We start from the raw sequence: 20,397 nt of genomic DNA on the forward strand, positions 1-20,397 counted from the left end.
TAGCAATTTAGATGATTCAGAATATTTTTTCTTCAGATCATGAAATAATCTTTAAATTCTCATAGAGAATTCACGGAACCCACCAATCCAACCCCACCCCAAGAAGACTTCAAGTTTCAGAAATACTGGGGTAGCTTAAATTGTATTTCATTGATTCTAAAAATTGTACATTTCCCCCCCATTTTACCATCTCTGAAATTGGGATATATCTTACTACTGATGGTATGTCATAGTTTAACTTTCAGTGTTTTTTTCTTTCTTACTGTCTCATAAAATAATGCTGTGTGTTTCAATTGTTGCTAACTTGGATTCCATGAAATACAGTAGGTATTCCATGAATAGTGGATGAAACAAGATGCAGATTTAAATATATACAATAAAAGACCAAGTATATAATTGAAAAAAATAACAGTACCAAAAAGAAACTTAAAAGGGCACAACCTCACTTATCCGGAAAATCTGCTACACAAAATAAGAATCGAGCCAAAGCAATCTTGCTGGGGAAAAAAACGGAGCTGGAGGAATCAGGCTCCCTAGAGCCCGCACTCCGCAACAACAGAAGCCACCACAGTGGCCTGCGCACCGCAACAAAGAGTAGTGCCCACTCACTGCAACTACAGAAAGTCCTTGCGCAGCAACGAAGATCCAACGCAGCCAAAAATAAATAAATAAATAAATATTTTAAAAAAAATTTCTATTTGAGAGTAAGATGGTTCTAGTTTTCTACGTCATTACGAGTAAATTCTTTGTGAGAAGAATTAATGTAAAAACAATTATTTCATCAAATTTTATTATAATTGGCACCCCTCTCCCAATTCCTGTTAAGCCCACCAAAATGGGGACAAAAGTGAAGGTTTTGAGCTAATTAAAGTTAGATTTAAATTTGCCCTGGACCAAATAAACCCAATTTCCATGAAGTACATACTTCCTAATTCACTGAAATTAATTCCTTGAGTATTAAAATGTAATTCATGCCATCTACCTCAGGGTTCTTGAGAAACAAAATTTAAATATGTATAAAGCACCTAGTCAAAAAACCATTGAACCACTAAACAAGTCAAAAAACAAAAACAAAGCCATGTTCTGCCTCCTATGTGAAGCCTTAGAAGAATACCAATAGAGATATTCATAAATGACTTAGAATTGATGAAAAACTTGACAGTAAGTAATCAGAAATATAACTACTATTTTGAATAAAGGTTTTTTACAGACTATGAAGCAGAACCACATATCATAAGTTATAGTCATAAACTCTCTTTAGATTACTCAAGTACCCAGAACTCATCCTATATCAACCAACCTCTTCAGTTGCACTCACACATATCACAGATACCATCTTTGAACAAGAAAATAAAAACAAACCTGACCGGAGGACATATTAAATTTTTAATTCAATAACATTCATTTAGTGCAATTTCATCTCAAATAAATTACATTTTACAATCTGGACTCTTGATGACCAGTCAAGAACACACTTAAAAATTAAATGCAGAACTTAAATTATTACTTTAAAACTATTTTGAATTAGCATTTAAGCATCTTGTATTACCTTGTAAAATGCCTGCCATTAGTATGTTTCTCCGTTATTTCCATATTCTTATCAAAACTAGAATCTGAAGAATTCTGTGCATTTTTTCTCAAGCACCTTAAAGCACGTGTCCGGTGGTAGGTTTCAACTTCTTTAACTGAAGACCCATCCTTTAAAAACAAATTAAGAAAGACATCTAAGTTTTTCTTCAGTCAAATCCCCAAGTTAAACTCCTAAGATCTGTCTCTGATTAAAAGTTTTAACAACTGCTTTCAGTGCACAGTATCATTTTTGCATCTCCCCAAGAAACGAAAATAATTAATCTCTAGAATAATCATTTTACAATGAACAAATATGAGCAATGTCTATGAGGCGGCTAGTATAAGATTTATTAATGTTTTATAGTTCTACTTCACAACAAGTAGTCTCCAGTGAAATTTTCTACCACTGATAAAAAGTTGTAATAGTTCATAACGGTAAGTACTCCTCTATTTTAAGGCTACAGAAATTAGAAAGATACACATACACCATGAAACCACTGGAAACAACCCTAAAATGACTGGACTGTCAGAAGTGTAATTTGGCTTGGATGACAAAAAGGAGTTATTACTATCTCACCCAATTTCACCCACATAATGTAAAAAATGAATTTAGAGACTGTTTAGGTACATTAATTTCTTCTAAAAACCACAGAGCTCTATTTAACTTTATTTTTGCTCAAGAGACTACAGGCTCTCTAAGTTACTCGGTTGCTTTATGAGCTACAGAGGTTCTGTCATAAAGTATTCAAAATTTCATACATGCCTCTTAGAAATCATACAGAGGATACTTTTATGTTAGAAGAGAAGGCAAATGTACCTAACAACTCTATAATCCTATGTCTTACTACTCTAAAAACTTATAATTTTAGAAAAACAGGCAGTGTTTTTTTTAAAAAACAATAAAACATCAGTGCCCCCTTACCCCATGCGCCTCAGGCTGGATTTACCTGGTCATTTCCTTATATTTTATTAGGATATTTTGTCATTGAATTTTTTTTCAGGAAGAATATTTGATTGGTTCAAAGGTAAAGTAAGGATATTTACACCACAAGGATCTGTGCAAGAATTAGACAGGTTCTTAAAGGCACGAGAGGACAATTAAATTAGTTTCTTCATAAGGTATTAAGTGATACGTATGATTTGTTACTTTTATCAGTGTACCTATATTTCAGGACGTTTCAAAAAAGAATAGCTATACATTTAGGTAGGTGTATTATTTTTTAGATGAATACCTACCTACATCTTAGATGGGTGTAGTGTAACATAAGACTTTCCAAGGAAAATTGTAAGGGTATCTATTTCCACTCTCTCAACTTCCATGTGTACTTTTTTCTTAAAATGGACCTAAGGGCTTCCCTGGTGGCGCAGTGGTTGAGAGTCCGCCTGCCGATGCAGGGGACACGGGTTCATGCCCCGGTCTGGGAAGATCCCACATGCCGTGGAGCGGCTGGGCCCGTGAGCCATGGCTGCTGAGCCTGCGCGCCCGGAGCCTGTGCTCCGCAACGGGAGAGGCCACAACAGTAAGAGGCCCGTGTACCACAGAAAAAAACCCCACAAAAAACCAAAAAAAAAAAAAAAACGGATCTAAGAAGGCATCTTAACACAAGGCATCCTCTTTCATTTACCTTTCTCCCATTTTACAAAAGAAAGTCATAACTCTCACTCATTCTGAATCTTACTATTGTGGGCTGCTTCAAGGCATTAAAAACCTTCCTAAAGCCAAAGAAAAACACTAATGTAGGTGTTAAGCGAATGAATGACTAAGCTAGGCAACAAATCCTTTCCTTTGTTAGGTGGTTTCCAATTCTTCCGCTTTTAACAAAATTGAAAGGAGATCTAATCAAGCTAAGAGACCATTAAAAATGTTTGGCAAGTGATTTTCTGCTTATAAGCCAGAAAAACTGAGTGGCACTGCAAATATAATTCCCTTCATTACTATCTACTTATTTATATGAACAATGTTTCTCAGTGCTTACCTTTATAAAAACAATGAAACTAATGACAAAACACTCTTCAGCAATAAATAAGATTCATCCACAGGGGAGGGGGAAGGGTAAGCTGTGACAAAGCGAGAGAGAGGCATGGACATATATACACTACCAAACGTAAGGTAGATAGCTAGTGGGAAGCAGCCGCATAGCACAGGGAGATCGGCTTGGTGCTTTGTGACCGCCTGGAGGGGTGAGAGGGAGGGAGACGCAAGAGGGAAGAGATATGGGAACATATGTATACGTATAACTCACTTTGTTATAAAGCAGAAACTAACACACCATTGTAAAGCAATTATACTCCAATAAAGATGTAAAACAAAAATCAAAAAACAAAAAACAAAAAAAAAAGATTCATCCACAGATACTTAAACTAACTGGGTGGGCAGGGAGACTTAAACCACATGAAATCCTAATAAAAGATTACTTCCTATGTTTAATCATTTTTAATCAAAATAGATACTTTTTTGTTGTTTTGATCAATTGAATGTTAATAATGATAATTCAATACACAAAAATTTTATTTCTTGGAGCTCTGTCATCATGGAAAAGTGGAAAAAATCCAACTTTTGTTTTATAAGTATGAAAGGATAATTAATAACTGACTTTCAAGCATGAAAATATATCAAGATAAAATGCTGTGGGTTAAGTGGATTGAAAATACAAATTAAAAGAGGGAAAAAAAAGAAGGTAAAATTTCTGACTACTAAGAGAACTTGTTCATGTATTAATTTTTTTTTTTTTTTTTTTTGCGGTACGCAGGCCTCTCACTGTTGTGGCCTCTCCCGTTGCGGAGCACAGGCTCCGGACGCGCAGGCTCAGCGGCCATGGCTCACGGGCCCAGCCGCTCCGCGGCATGTGGGATCTTCCCGGACCGGGGCATGAACCCGTGTCCTCTGCATCAGCAGGCGGACTCTCAACCACTGCGCCACCAGGGAAGCCCCATTTATTAATTTTTAATGTTTCAAGACAGGTGTCAAATAACTATAATTTTTACATTCCAGTGGATACTTATAAAAGTGTGATGTGATAGTTTTATTTTTTAATGTCAACCTTAAAAAATGACAGAAATGATCCCTTTGTAACTACTTAAACCTATGCGGGGGGCGGGGGAGACCTTACATCTAAGGTCAGCTTAAAAATGTAAAAGCTGGTACTTCCCTGGCGGTCCAGTGGTTAAGACTTCACCTTCCAATGCAGGGAGTGCGGGTTAGATCCCTGGTCAGGAAGTTAAGATCCTACATGCCTCAGGGCCAAAAAACCAAAACATAAAACAAGCAATATTGTAACAAATTCAATAAAGACTTTTTAAAAAATGTGAAAGAGATTATAGAGCTAAAAAAATTTGGAAATGCAGGGGAAAACTTTCATGACATTGGATTTGGCAATGATTTCTTAGGACACCAAAAGCACAGATAACAAAAGAAAAAATAGATAAGTTGAACTTCATCAAAATTAAAGAACTTTTGTACAAAGGACATTATCAGTAGAGTGAAATGGAAACTCATGGAACAGGAGAACATATTTGCAAATCATGTATCTGACAATGACAAAGGACATATCCACAATATATAAAGAACTCCTATACTTTTAACACCAACAACAAAAAAAGATAAAAATGGGCAAAATATTTAAATAGACATTCCTCTGAAGAATATACACAAATGGTCAATACACATGAAAAGATGCTCAGCATAAGTAGTCATAAGGAAATGCAAATCAAACCCAATGAGATACCACTTCACACTCATTAGGATGGCTATTATCAAAAACAAAAGAAGAAAATAAGTATTGGCAAGGATGTGAAGAAACTGGAACCCTTGTGTACACTGTGGAAAATGATATGGCAATTCCTCAAGAAATTCAACATAGAATTACCATATGATCCAGCAATGTTGCTTCTGGGTATATACTCAAAAGAAGTGAAAGCAGGGACCTGAAGAGATATTTGAACGCTCATGTTTATAGCAGCATATTCACAACAGCCAAAAGGTGGAAGCAATCCCAGTGTTCATCAACAAATGAACGGATTAAAAAAAATATATATATATATATACACACACATATATATAGTACATACAGTGGAATATTATTCAGTCTTTAAAATAAAGGAAATTTTAAACACACTGAAATAACATGAATGAACCTTGAATACATTATGCTAAGTGAAATAAGTCAGTCACAGAAGAAGTAAGGTTCCTTTTATGAAGCTCCTTGCCAGGGGCTGGGAAGAGGGAAAATGGTGTGTGTGTGTGTGTGTGTGTGTGTGTGTGTGTGTGTGTGTGTGTGTGTGTGTGTGTGTGTGTGTGTGTGTGTGTGTGTGTGTGTGTGTGTGTGTGTGTGTGTGTGTGGTGTTGGGGTTTTTTTTGGCGGGATCTCTGTTTCCCAACTAGGGATTGAACCTGGGCCACGGCAGTGAAAGGGCTGAGTCCTAACCACTGGACTGCCAGGGAATTCCCAGGGGAGTTAGTGTTTGATAGGTACAGAGTTTCAGTTTTGCAAGATGAAAAATTCTGCACGCAGAGGGTGGTGATGGTTGCAGAACAATGAATGTACTTATTACAAAACTATACACTTAAAAATGGTTAAAATGATAATTTTATGTTATCTATATGTTATCACAATAAAAAAAGAAAGTAAATGTCACTATATTCCTGGGGATAAAAAAAAAAAAAAGTTTGTTTCCATAGGAAAAAAGAAAGGAGGAAGTTGCTAAATACCGGGAAAAAGATTCCTTGAGAAACTTAGATTTAATCTTATAAGTGAATCTTTGATTTGCATAGTGAGTGGCTTAGTTCATCGTCCCTAAATAAGCACTAAGCATCAAGAAAGGCTCTCCTTAACAGAATGGAGAAAAAAACAAAACAGGTTTTTTGAGAGTCACCTATATAAAGGCGCATACTAGGGAATTTAAAAATATAACTTTCAAAAATGGTTTTTATAAAAGCAATATAAAAATAAAAGCAATACGTGCCCATTATAATCAGAAAAATGAAGAAATGTACAAAGATGAAACTGTCACCCTTAATTCCAAGCTACCCACAGATAACCACAGTTAACCTTTTGGTGCATAAACCATTCTTTTCCTTTGCAAACACATTCACACAATTTTAAAATTGCGATAATATTATTTATTCTTTGTTACTTTTTTCTAGTGATACAACCATTTTCCCATGTCATAAAATCCATTCTAAAAATCTTTTTACATGAATGAATAGTATTTCAGCCATTACATGAATTTAACAAACTGCTTAATGTATCATGTATAGGTAATCTGCAATTTTTTGTGTTATAAATACCTCTAGATGAATTATCTTTTTTTTTTTTTTTTTTTTTTTCGGTACGTGGGCCTCTCACTGTTGTGGCCTCTCCCGTTGCGGAGCACAGGCTCCGGACGCGCAGGCTCAGCGGCCATGGCTCACGGGCCCAGCCGCTCCACGGCATGTGGGATCTTCCCGGACCGGGGCACGACCCTGTGTCCCCTGCATCGGCAGGCGGACTCCCAACCACTGCACCACCAGGGAAGCCCTGAATTATCTTTTGAACATCTGATTTCCTAAGGAAACTAGCACAGTTGTTAAATCAAAGTCACATTTTTTTTTTTTTTTGCGGTACGTGGGCCTCTCACTGTTTTGGCCTCTCCCGTTGCGGAGCACAGGCTCCAGACGCGCAGGCTCAGCGGCCATGGCTCACGGGCCCAGCTGCTCCGCAGCATGTGGGATCCTCCCAGACCGGGGCACGAACCTGCGTCCCCTGCATCGGCAGGCGGACTCTCAACCACTGCGCCACCAGGGAAGCCCATGATACTTTTTTTTTTAAACCTAATTCATCCTCTTCCCACCCTTAAAATAAAGCCATTGCTCCAGATCTTAAATATTCTTGTGTTTTGCTATGCACCTTCAAGGATTCAACTCTCAACTCTATATAGGTGACTCACAAAGAAAAATAGTCCTTACCTCTCACCGAGCTCTGGCGTCATAGCCCCAAAGATGTACAGCTTACCTCTTCAGCTGGAAACAACACTGCCTTTGCTGCCTCTATCTGAACAGCTCTCAGACCCCTTGTAGTACTTTTGGACTTTTTCTCTCCGTGCCTCTTAATACCACCTTAATTTAGGCTCTGGTTTTCTCTCCTTTGGTCTGTTGTGATAATAATGTACTAATTAAGAGCCCAACCTTTTAAAGATAGACTGCCTACGATTGAACTGTATAATCTTCTCCAAGTTACATAGAGACCTTAGTTTCCATATCTGTAATGAGTATAATAATACTTTATTTGTAAACTTTTAAATTACTATACTTCAATTTAAAAATAGGGACTTTCCTGGTGGCACAGTGGTTAAGAATCTGCCTGCCAATGCAGGGGACACGGATTCGAGCCCTGGTCCAGGAAGATCCCACATGCCACGGAGCAACTAAGCCCGTGCGCCACAACTACTGAAGCCCGCGCGCCTAGAGCCTGTGCTCTGTAACAAGAGAAGCCACTATAATGAGAAGCCCGTGCACAGCAATGAAGACCCAACGCAGCCACAATTAAAAATATAAATAAATTTATAAAAATTTAAAAATAATAATTTAGGGAAAACAAACAAAATAATAATAGTTACTTTACAGGGGAAATATGTGTGTGCATATTAGGTACCTTGCCTGGAACACAGCAAATGCTATGTAAATGGTAGCTATCAGTATTATAATCTTTTAACTGGTCTTCCAAACTCCAGATTTGTTGACTATAATCCATCCTAAACACTATCTCATCAGATCTCTGTTCTAAAAGTTGCAACTTCTAAGCCTAAAATCAAGAACCAGCGCAACACAAACTAACAAAAATGGACAATAATGGACTATTATTGTCACAAAACAAGTACACTCTCTCAAATGCAGAGCAGCCCACTCCAGGGAGCAACAGTCATCGCCACTTGTCAAAATATCCCTCTCCATGCTTTGACATACTTCACTGAACTGTACACTTGTCATTTTTGTGTTGTGATATGCTTCAAGTTTTAAAGTATCTCCCATAGGCTGTACATATCAGTGTCGAGTTTGGGATATTTTTCCAGGGTAAATAAACATACAATTGAAAAAAAAAACAACCAAAAACAGTACCTTCTACATACTACAGTGTTTCATTTTACCTAAAAACATACCGAAGAATAAAAACGTACATAAACACAACCCAAAAGTAACGTACAATCATCACCAAGAAAACCCCTACTACCCATCCTTAAGTATCTCTTCAGCATGAGAAACAACCCTAAATTTAATGAATCAAAGAGCCTCAGACCTGTGAAAGCACAGAAATAGGCAATGGCTAGCCTGACTCTGGAGGAAAAGGGCATCCAAACTTATAAATAGGAAGAAAATAAAAGCTTAAAAACCAAAGAAACAGATTTAAAACAACAATAAAATATTTTCAGGGAACCCATACAAGTCAGGGGGAAAACAAACCCTTAAGCGCAGTTGAGTGAGATCATATTCAAAAGGTAAAAGTAAAATGTGGTTGAAATTTCCCCAGCTGTCCAGCGGTTAAGACTCTGCACTTCCACTTCAGGGGGTGAGGGTTCGATCCCTGGTCAGGGAACTAAGATCCCACATGCCATGCAGTGCACCCAAAAACTTAAAAAAAAAAAAAAAAAGTAAAATGTGAAAATGTGGTTAATAAATAGGTGACTGTAGGTATCTTCAGAACTTGAAGGTCAGCCTCCAAGATTAGATGAAGAAAAATGAAAGTTAATGAATTAATATGAATAAATCCAACCATCTTTAAAAGGAACCTACTCTAAGAAATGCTGTCAATAAATGTGTGAATGAGACAAGGAAATACCCAAATACAATGAGGGTGGATCAAGGAGTTAAGTTTCTGAAATGCATGATTGATGTAAAAAAGCAAGCTATAATCAAATCAAATGTATTGAATGTAAAGAACCCTAATTAGGAAATATTCCAATCACAAAGGTATGTTTCATTTTTGGTATTGGTGGACTTTGTCAGCATGAATACATTACCCCTGAAGACCCAATCCCACGCTCACTAAATAACACCCTGATTACAATTTGTTCTACGGAGGATTTGAGAGAGGAGTACTATGTCTCAAAAAGATATAATCCCTACTGGAAACCCTAGTCTGGAAAAGAATCTTTTCAACTCTGCAACAACCAGGTGAGTGCTAATTGCTCAACCACCACATACCACTGATACAGCAAGACAAACAACAACAAAATATTTATTATGCACCTACTATGCTCTAGGTGCTAGGAATAACAGCTGAACAAAAGGTCAAAATCCAAACCCCTATGGAGTTACATTCTGATTTGGGGAGAGATAAAAATATTTTAGAAGTAGGAAATTATAGGATATTTAGAAGGTGGTAAGTGCTGGGGACCATAAAACAGAGCAAAGGGGCCTGTCAATGAGTGGTTTGCAATGTTAAACAGGGTGGTTAGGATAAGCATCATTGAAAAGGTGAAATTTTAGCAAACACTTGAAAGAGACTGTTTCATAGGTTCTCCTAGGTAGGACTCGCAGCTCTATTGCTTACTATAAAGGTGAATTGAGCAACTTATTTAAGTCTCTGTGCCTCAGTCCTCTTACCTGCAAAACAAAGATAATCGCACCTACCTTATAAGGTTATGAGGATCGAGTTAATGTTTGTAAAATTCTTGGAACACATTAAGCACTACGAGTTCTGAGGCATTTTTTAATTTAAAAAAATGTAAAAGGTAAAGGAATAGCTCATGCAGATATCCAGGGAAAGAGTATTCCCAAAAGAAAGCAGAGCAACTGCAAAGGCCCTGGGATTCAAGAAGCAGCTAGGCCAGAGAGGGTAGAACAGACTGGGTTTTGCAAAAGGGAGAATGGAAGAGGATGTCATCATAAAGAGAAGGGGGCAAGGAGGTACAGGGCTGCTTCTCAACTTTTAAACTTTTACTCTTAGATAGGGATTTTTGAGCAGAGGAGTAATCAACTGTTTTGACTTTTTACAAGATCACTCTGTAAGCTATACTGCGAACTGACTTTCAAGGGAGGAGGGCATTACATATAAGGGTGGTAAACAGGGAGGCTAGTCAAGAATTTATTTTAATAATCCATGGGAATTCCCTGGCGGTCCAGTGGTTAGGACTCGGAGCTTTCACTGTCAGGGCCCGGGTTCAATCCCTGGTCGGGAAACTAAGATCCCACAAGCCACAGTGCTAGATCAAAACAAACAAAACCAAAACAAACCAAAACACACACACAAAAACCAAAGCACTATATTAATAATCCAGGCAAAAGATGATGGCTTGAACCAGCATGGCAACAATGGAGCAGCTGAGACGTGGTCGGATTCTGAAAAAATTCTGAAAGTAAAGCCAACAGAATCTGCTAATATGAACGGAGAGAAGAGTTAAGGATGATTCTAAGGTTTTTAGCTTGAGGAACTTAAAAGATGGAGTGGCCATTAAAATCGACTGTGGTCTCAACAGCTGACAACGACTGAGTCCTAACTATCAGCCAAGTGTTCAGGTAACCTCCTTACATGCCTGATCACATTTAATTCTCACTACCCTTGTGGTGGGTATCACCCCCTTTTAAGCATAGAAACCTGCTGATATTGGTAAACTGATATTCATAACTAACAGTTGTTTTTTTTAATTAATTTTTTATTGAAGTATAGTTGATTTACAATGTTGTGTTAATTACTGCTGTACAGCAAAGTGACTCAGTTATACATACATATATGTGTATATATATACACACACACATACATTCTTTTTCATATTCTTTTCCATTATGGCTTATCACAGGAAGAAGTAACAGTTGTTTTAAGCACCTATGTTTCTTAACCAGTATTCAATGCATCATTACAGTCCCAGGAACTAGCTTTGTCCTGAAGATAATAAACACTCAAATATTTACTGAAATAATTAGCTGTTTCTGAACATAGGTTAGTGAGTCGAGTGACTGAGTTTATTGAAGAAGTGTCCAGCCTCCCCAGATCTCTTAACAACTTCTGCCTGTGATTGAGAAACAGATCCTAAAAGTCAGGAAATTGTTTTTTCAATTCAGAATCACAATTTCAGAGACTGACTGGACCATTTCATTCCCCTCAGTAGAGGAACAACTCGTATAGGGCCTCTACAAAAGATACCACTAATTTCCTATCGGGATCTCCCTCTTACCTGTGGTTTGCCCCTCTCTCCCACCACAGGTTACCTCCCCTTGGCCTCTCATTCTGACTTCCCAGTTCTAACCCTCTCTCTGGTCCTAGTTTTCCCACCCCCATGACTACCCTCCCTTCAACAGAACTAGACTACTTCCTGCTGCCTTAACTTTACTAACGTTGCTTCCTCAATTTCTCTAACCCTTTGTTAGCGCTGTCTCCTCCACCTGTGTCTCTTTCAGCAGCTGGGGTGGGGAGGTGAAGGGAGGAGAAGCACTTTTTTCAGGAAGACCTGCACCTCCTTGGAAACCTACAGACCTTGCTTATAACCGTAGCATGAAATAACAGAAAGGGAAAGGTGGTGGCGGCAGAGAATCTAAGTTCCAATTTTCGATCTACCACTTACTGGTTAGCTTCTTGAGTCTGTTTTTTCATCTGTAAGAGCCATATCGTAACTATCCATTCTCATGGAGCTGTTATGAGGCTTAAGTGAAGAAGACGTACATGAAACGTTGCTCTCCATCTCTCTACATTATGCAACCTGGTATTATTCACTGCGTTCTGGTTACCGAACCCCTCTGGATCGTAAATGAAGGTCAGGGAACCTGAGTTACAACCTTTCTATCCCCCACGGCCCCTAAAACACTTGTTATGCATACAGGAAGCGCTCAGTAAATGCGTGTGGCTCGCGATCGCTGCAAACCTAGGGCGGGAGCCCGGGCGACTGGACAGGGAGGTGTGTGAGGTCGGGGGCGGGGCAGCCCCAAACCGAGATTCGGCCTCCAGCTGCACTTCGGATCCGGAGGGCTCCGGTTTCCTCTCGAGTAAAAGTGGGTGGTAACGCACCGCTCACCCTCCCGCAGTCAGTCCATCTCTCCACCCGACCCACACCCCTCCGGGGCTCGGATCTTGAGAAGCCTTCCATTTTACTTGTCCTCGACAATACTCCTCCCAACCTACCTCCCTCTCCTTCCTCCACCCCCAGCCAACTGTCACCCGGACCGCCCGCCCACCCACCCCACCCACCATCCTGGGCCCCACCGGGCAAAGGGCCGCCGGCAGTCCCCAGGTCCGGCCCCGAGGGGCCCGCTCCAGGCCGGTACTCACGCCCGCGGCGGCCACGGTGACGGCGGACTGCTCAGCGGCGCCGGCCGAGCGGAGCCGCCTCCGGCCGATCTGCTCCAGGCTCAGGAACTCGCTGGACAGGTCCAGAGAGTCCGTGGCCGAGGCGGCGGGGTGGCTGTGCAGCTCTAGGCTGCTGCGGAGGACCACCATCTTCTCTCCTTCCTCGCCCGGGCGTCCGCGGCGGGAAACGAACCCGGTGGCGGGAGACGAACCCGATGCCAGGCGACAGCCGCTCAGGCTCTTCCGCGCTCCGAATTCTGGCGCCACAAGCTCCGCGCCGACGGCCGCAGCGCGCGCGCCCGGAATCCCTCCGCCGCCTGTCCCTCCCACGTCGCCACCCTATCACGGCGGGCTCGAAACTTCCCTCCCATCTGTAGAGCAAAGGACTTTGGGCCGAACTTGAAGAGAATCCACACCGACAGGGTAGAGGACCCGAGCGGACAGTGACGTGAGACCACTCTCTCCTTTTTCTTAGATAGTGCCGGCTCACAGAGCTCGGCGGAGGGAGACGGCAGGTAGTGGCGCGCGTCCCGTTTGGAATTTTGGCGCTTTGACGCCGTAGGGGGAAGGGAGGCTCCCGGCCGCTGTGATTGGCTGGCGGGGCCTGGCGGCTCCTCCCCGCTGCTCCCGACACCTGCCTTCGGCTTCCCGCCACGCGGGATTCAAATGCGAATTGCAGAGTCCTTAACTGGAGTGGGAGAAAGCACTTGGCTTTTGACAGGTCTTGACTTTGATTCTTAAGAGCTTAACCCAAACAAGTTAAGAAAAAGAGAGATAAAAGAGAGCGGTCAGAGTATTATAGTTAAAGCTCAGGTTCTGTACCTAGAGCCAACAGATCCCGCGATCTTGAGCAAATGATTCACCTCGCCGGGTCTTAATTTCCTAATCTGTGTATTAACTCTAATTACAATACCTGAGGTTCTAAGATTTTATTATACCTTAGAACCGTGTCTACACATGTTTGCCAACATTACAGAATTACAGAAGATGGCTTCTCTAAAAAATTAAAACAGTTAACGTGACTACTTTGAAAGAGATAGCAACATGCTGAATGATCAGAATGTGAGAGGAGCCCTACTGAAACAAACAAAAGCTATTTATTGATTTGGATAACCACATTTCCTTAATTCGACATGATTGAGCATCAGTTATGTGCCAGGCAGTATTCTAAGCACTGGGGATGCAGCTGTGAACAAAAAGAGCAAAAATGCCCTCAGGGAACTTAAATTCTGGTAAAAGGAGAAAGACAACAAACTAAATGATACGTTTGTTAAAAGGTAGTAAGTGTTAACAGAGAAATATAGAGTAGGGAAGGTGAAGGGAAGCGTGCAGTTTTAAACGGCGATTAGGGAAGGTCTCACGAAGTGTAAACAAAGACCTAAAGGAGGTTAGGTATATCTGGGAGAAGAGAGATGCAAGCAGAGGGAAGGAGAGGACAGTGGGCCGACGAGATCAAAGAGGAAAAAGCTGCTAGGAGCCGATCCTGCAAGGCCTCAGCTTTCAGGCTTTTGCTTTTTATTATGAGATGAAAAGACATCACAGGGTTTTGAACAGAGGAGTGACTTATTCTGACTTTTTGAAAGAATCCGTCTGGCTGCTGCATGGAGAATGTAATATTGGGGACAAACTTATGCTTAAAAAAAATTGTTGTTAATCTGAAATTCAACTTTAACTGGTTGTCCTGTATTTTTATTTGCTAAATCTGGCAACTCTAGTTAGGAGGCCACTACAATTATCCAGGCAAGCGATGACGTGACACAGACCAGTATGAGAGCTGTGGAGGTAATGAGAAATGGTCAAATACTAGGTATTTTTGGAAGAAAGAGCACATAAATTTGCTAATTAATTGGATTTAGGCATGAGGGAAAGAGAAGAGTCAAAGATGACTCCAATATTTGGTTGCTTGTTTGTTTGCTCGAGCTAATGGCAAGATGGAGCTGTACCTAACTTAGAGAAGGCTCTGGCTAAAGCAAGTTTGGAGGGAATATCAGGAATTCCTTTCCATGCACATTTAAGATACAGAAGTTACTATATATTCAGCACTTAAAATTTGGCCTTTTAAGAGTTTAAAAAAATTATATTTACCACAGCATTATTTATAATGTCAAAAAGCTGAAAACAACTTGAATGTCCCTCAGTGGGACCTTAAGAAAAATAGTCATTAAAAATTATGATGCAACTCTGTGTTAATTTAATTATATAGAAAGTTGTGCATAGTGCATTGTAACTTGTTAAGAATGTACAAAGAAATAGATACCATACAGTTACATCTTTGTTTAAAAAAAAGTATATGTGTATACTTGCACCGGAAAAACCCCCAAAGAAACTACAACAAAATGTTAATGTTTAATTTATAGATGGTAATAGTATGGTTGTTGTGTAGTTTCTCTGTACTTTTCTCAATTTTTCTGTTTTTTTTTTTGCACTAAATATGTATTACTTTTACAATAGGGAAAAGAAAGCTTTAAGATGATTGTTTAGGGGGATGGTGGTGGTGGGATGAATTGGGAGATTGGGACTGACATATATGCACCAATATGTATAAAATTGATAACTAATAAGAACCTGCTGTATAAAAAAATAAAATAAAATTCAAAAAAAAGAAATATATGTGTATACTTGCATCGGAAAAACCCCCAAAGAAACTACAACAAAATGTTAATGGTTAATTTCTGAATGGTAATAGTATGGTTGTTGTGTAGTTTCTCTGTACTTTTCTCAATTTTTCTGATTTTTTTTGCATTGAATATGTATTACTTTTACAATAGGGAAAAGAAAGCTTTAAGATGATTGCTTAGGGCGATGGTAGTGGTGGGATGAATTGGGAGATTGGGACTGACATATATGCACCAATATGTATAAAATTGATAAATAATAAGAAACTGCTGTATAAAAAAATAAAATTCAAATATATATATAAAAAGATTGTTTACCCAATATAAATGAAAGCAGAAAGAACAATATTTAAAGTAGCATAGTGGGCTTCCCTGGTGGTGCAGTGGTTGAGAGTCCGCCTGCCAATGCAGGGGACACTGGTTCGTGCCCCAGTCCGGGAAGATCCCACATGCCGCGGAGCAGCTGGGCCCGTGAGTCATGGCCGCTGAGCCTGCGCATCCGGAGCCTGTGCTCTGCAACGGGAGAGGCCACAACAGTGACAGGCCTGCGTACTGCAAAAAAAAATAAAATAAAATAAAGTAACATAGTCTATCATTATGGTATGTCCACTTTTCTTTATGCATATTATACATCGATAAACATTTATGGAAAGAACTTCCACCCAAAAGGCATATACATTTGTGATTTTGTTATATATTACCAAATTGACCTCCACAGAAGTTATAGCTGTCATTCTAGTTTTTAGGGTTTTTTTTTTAGGGTGTTAGAAATATAATATCTTTTTTTTAAACATCTTTATTAGAGTATAATTGCTGTACAATGGTGTGTTCGTTTCTGCTTTATAACAAAGTGAATCAGTTACACATATATATATGTTCCCATATAGTTTTTTTTTAATAAGCAAAGAAATAGAAATTTCAGAACACCAAGAGATGGAGCCAGCCAAACGGTTTTCTTTGTTCCTTTACTCTCTCTCCAACAACATGAAGAATTACCATACTTGCTTCAGCCTTTAGTTGATGTAGTGGGTTGGTCTGTGTACCCCAACAGGATACATCCGAGTCCTAAACTCTGGTGTCTGTAAACATGACCTAATTTGAAATAGGGCCTTTGCAGATGTAATTAGGGTCTTGAAATGATATCATCCTGGATATACGGTGGACCGTAAATCCAAGTCTGGTGTCATAAGAGAAAGGAGAGGAAGATCTGACACACAGACTCACAGAGAAGAAGGTCATGTGAAGATGGAGGCAGAAATTGGAGTGATGCATCTGTAAGCCAAGGACCACCAAGGATTGCCAGCAACCACTAGAAGCTCGGAGAGAAGTATGGAACATTCTCCCTCAGAACCTCCAGAAGGAACCAGCCCTGCTGACACCTTGATTTCAGGCTTCTGGCCTCCTGAACTGTGAGAGAATAAATTTCTGTGTGCGTGTGTGCGTGTGTGTGTGTGCGCGCGCACGCATGTGTGTGTGGCGGGGGGGGGAGGTTTAAGCCACCCAATTTGTGGTAATTTGTTACAGCAGCCTTAGGAACTTATAGAATTGGTCTTTGGCAGGTCATTTCTTTCTTTTGCTGAAGCCTTAGCTATTGTCGACAGGAATGTCTTGATGTAGGAAAAGAGGGGCAGTAGAAACTGAAGTTCTTTCCCGTACTCCCTGACTTCCTAAAGAGGGTCAATTGTTCTTACCTCACATGTGACAGAAAAGAGGCCTGAAGTAAGAGCTAATCATAATTCATTACCTCATTTGAGATGAGGTCATAGGTGGGTCCCTTTCTGTTTAGTAACAAAAATAGAAAGTAAACATCAGTTTGAACAGGGATTTCTTTCAAGAATGTGGTATATCTGACCTTACTTAAATTTGATAGCTAATCTCATTGATTTCACATGAAAGAGGAGAAAATCATTAATCCCATGGAGGTGGGGGTCATAGTCGACATTTTCCATTTTTTAGCTACTCCAAATTTAAACAGACACCTCTCCTACCTGAGAGATTTTCTCTTTGAGTGGGTTTGGGTTAGGCAGGGCCCACCTCCTTCAGTGGAAATCCAACAGGGACGGATACTTCATTTCCCTGTTAATCTGGCAACTAGGGCTCAGGCATGTTACCTCATCTCAATCAGTATGTTGCTCCCACCTGGGACATGCATTACGTCTTAAAGAAGTGACCCAAAGATGCAGGGGCAGAGATTATTCTTGGTGGCAGCAGCAGAGGGTACAGAAGCAGGGGCATTTAATGGTGGCATTCTCACCATCTGATTTTTGGATTGTTGGAGCATTTTATCAGTGTGACCTGGCTGTGCTTCCTCCCCTCCAAGTCCTACCCAGCCTCCCTCATCCCCATTCTTCTAGTAAATTTGACTTCCTGTTTAAGTTAGCCAGAGATGGTTTCTGTTTTTTTTTTTTTTTGCGGTATGCGGGCCTCTCACTGTTGTGGCCTCTCCCGTTGCGGAGCACAGGCTCCGGACGGGCAGGCTCAGCGGCCACAGCTCACGGGCCTAGCCGCTCCACAGCATATGGGATCTTCCCAGACCGGGGCACGAACCCATGTCCCCTGCATCAGCAGGCAGACTCTCAACCACTGCGCCACCAGGGAAGCCCGGTTTCTGTTGTTTACAGTCAAGAACTCTATCTGGTATAGAGGCTTCAGGTCAGAAAAGGGAATTGTACCAGTGGTTTCCTTTTTTGTTTATTTTGTTTTGGTAGCATGCGGGATCTTAGTTCCCTGACGAGGGATCAAACATGTGCCCCTGGCAGTTGAGGTGTGGAATCTTAACCACTGGACCAGAGGTCCCTTACCAGTGGTTTCCTATAATGGACACTGCCATGTCAGACAGATACCCCTATCAGATTTGGAGGATGGAGGACCAGAAGAGGGGGTATGTTGGCACAGGAAGTGAGCCAAGAAGACACATCACAATTTTATGATGTGGTTTTCAGAGTTTCCCTCTTTTTCAGCCTCCCCTGAATATACTTCAATTTCTCAATTTTCCCATGTAAGGTGTGGTGCACAGCCCTCAGTCTAATACCACAGGCATGGGCCCTGGGACTATTGCCTCCCTCCCACTGCATTCTAAGTAAGATTAGTAATAATCGTATTGCGCTCCAACCCAGCCCAACTCCCCACCCTCAATGATGAGGTGCTTCCCCCGCCCACCCCACCCCAGAGCTCACATAGCACATTGCTGCCTTAGCATTTACTGCTTTATGTTGAAGTTATCCCTTTAACACGGGAAAGTAGTAATCAGATAAGTGCAAAATAAAATAACAATGGGAATGCCAGGTTTTTTGCCTATATTTTTGTTTTTTAATAACAATGTGATATTGAGGTATACGCTTGTTTCTTAAAAGCAGTATAGCAACATGTATCAAGAGAACTGGAAAATATTTAAAACCTTAGGCCCAGGAATTCCACTTCTAGGACTCCCTCCAAACATAAATAATTAGAGGCATGGACCAAGATTTATGTACAAAGATGTTGACTACAGCTTTATTTATAATAGTAGGATCTGAAAACAAACTAAATGTACAACAGTAGGGGAAAAGTTAAGTGAGCAATAGTCTGTCCATGTAGCTTTTTATACTGATGTTGATAAACTTGACTCTTTAGAAATGTTTTATTAAAAAATTTGTTATTAGAAAGTAACCCATGTGAAAACTTCAAGCAGTACAGAAACGTAAAAAATAAAGGTACAAGTCACTCTGTGTGATTGCCATGAGGAAAAAGAAGTTTTCTCTTTCTGCTAGGGTTGTCAAGCCTGGAAAGTACGAAATGGGGCTGCCAGCAGCCATCCTCCCACAGCAAGAAGTGAAGTGACCTCAGAATGAAGCCAAGCACTGAGAAGCAGACAGAGGGGAGAGCAAGAATGCCTGGGGAAGTGAGTTCTGCTTCTGGTCCCTTGAGACCCTGGTTTCTGCAGCTCATCCTTTAACTGTGAGGGCCACTTCAGTGTCCTTCCTGTTCAATGGGCTAGTAAACAGCCTCTCTTCCCTTGACTTTTAACTGATTGAGTCATGACTAGTATAACTGGGACAGCTGCTTTGTGGGAATCAAATTATACTGTTTGTGCTATAATCCTATTCTAACGATCAAATAATTCTTCCAGCAGCATGAAATGAGGTCCATTTGGCATGAAGTGGGCTTGGCAAACCAGTAGAAGCCTCTAAATAATCACCTTTTTTTCATGGTCACAAATCATCCTGGGACTAGACCTCAAGTTCATCAGGGTATACTGTCTGGAATATATGTATTTTTCCTTTTATGAAACTGAAGACAGCAACTATTCATATTTAGTCTTATGTTATCTCTTCCAACATATTTTCTCAAAGATCCTTAAGAAAGGCTTTGGGGTCATAATCTAAAGCACTATCCGTATGCTAGAATGTAACTCATTTGAGTCTAAAGATTTTTAACCCATTTAAGGCAACTTGGTGATTTCTACCACCGCACCTATCTTGGCTTTTAATTTCTTCTTACTGCTATTTTCTTTGTTCTTTACAGCTTGAGGATCATTTTCTTTGATAGAAAATGCAAGCAAAATAGACAGACATTGGGTATTTCTGTGTTCTTTCAGTTGTCTGATCATTATCGTATCATGTGGTCTCAAGCAGTGGGAATATCTTTTTCTTCTAGCTCTTGATATTGATCATAAAATACCCCCTCCCCCAATAAAAAATAAAAGCCCTTTTTGCTATTAAACCTGACTGTATTGTGTGCTATAGACTTCCTGAATCTCCCCTTTCACATCCATGGCCCTTTTTAATATTTTCCTTTGTTATGTGTTCCTCCTCCAAACCCCTGCCCTTTAACATCCTGATTTCACTGGGTGTTGGCTTGTGTGAGTACATCTCTTATTTCTTCCACAGCCAGATCACTGGGATTTGTAGGTCAGAATCTGGGTCTGTGCACCTCCTACTCCTCTGAAACCATATCCTTTTTTATAGCCTTTACCATGAAAT

General features: G+C 40.3%; 1 protein-coding gene across 2 annotated transcripts in view; it reads right to left on the reverse strand.

Annotated features, from left to right (window-relative positions):
* Window positions 1-13,104, reverse strand: part of ATAD2 (ATPase family AAA domain containing 2) — a 69,771-nt gene extending 56,667 nt beyond the window's left edge. Inside the window, exons 1-3 of one of the 2 annotated variants that reach the window (XM_033419855.2) lie at window positions 12,804-12,945; window positions 12,103-12,274; window positions 1,550-1,698 (exon numbers count right to left, since the gene is read on the reverse strand). In XM_033419855.2, the coding sequence (XP_033275746.1) occupies window positions 1,550-1,593 (44 nt within the window). In that variant the 5' untranslated portion in view covers window positions 1,594-1,698; window positions 12,103-12,274; window positions 12,804-12,945. Of the gene's footprint in view, window positions 1-1,549; window positions 1,699-12,102; window positions 12,275-12,803 lie in introns of both variants that reach the window. The other variant, XM_033419854.2, reaches the window with a different exon arrangement.
* Between the last annotated feature and the right edge of the window lie 7,293 nt (window positions 13,105-20,397).

The sequence above is a fragment of the Orcinus orca genome, chromosome 17 (assembly GCF_937001465.1).
Source record: "Orcinus orca chromosome 17, mOrcOrc1.1, whole genome shotgun sequence".
In the NCBI taxonomy this organism is placed as follows: domain Eukaryota; kingdom Metazoa; phylum Chordata; class Mammalia; order Artiodactyla; family Delphinidae; genus Orcinus; species Orcinus orca.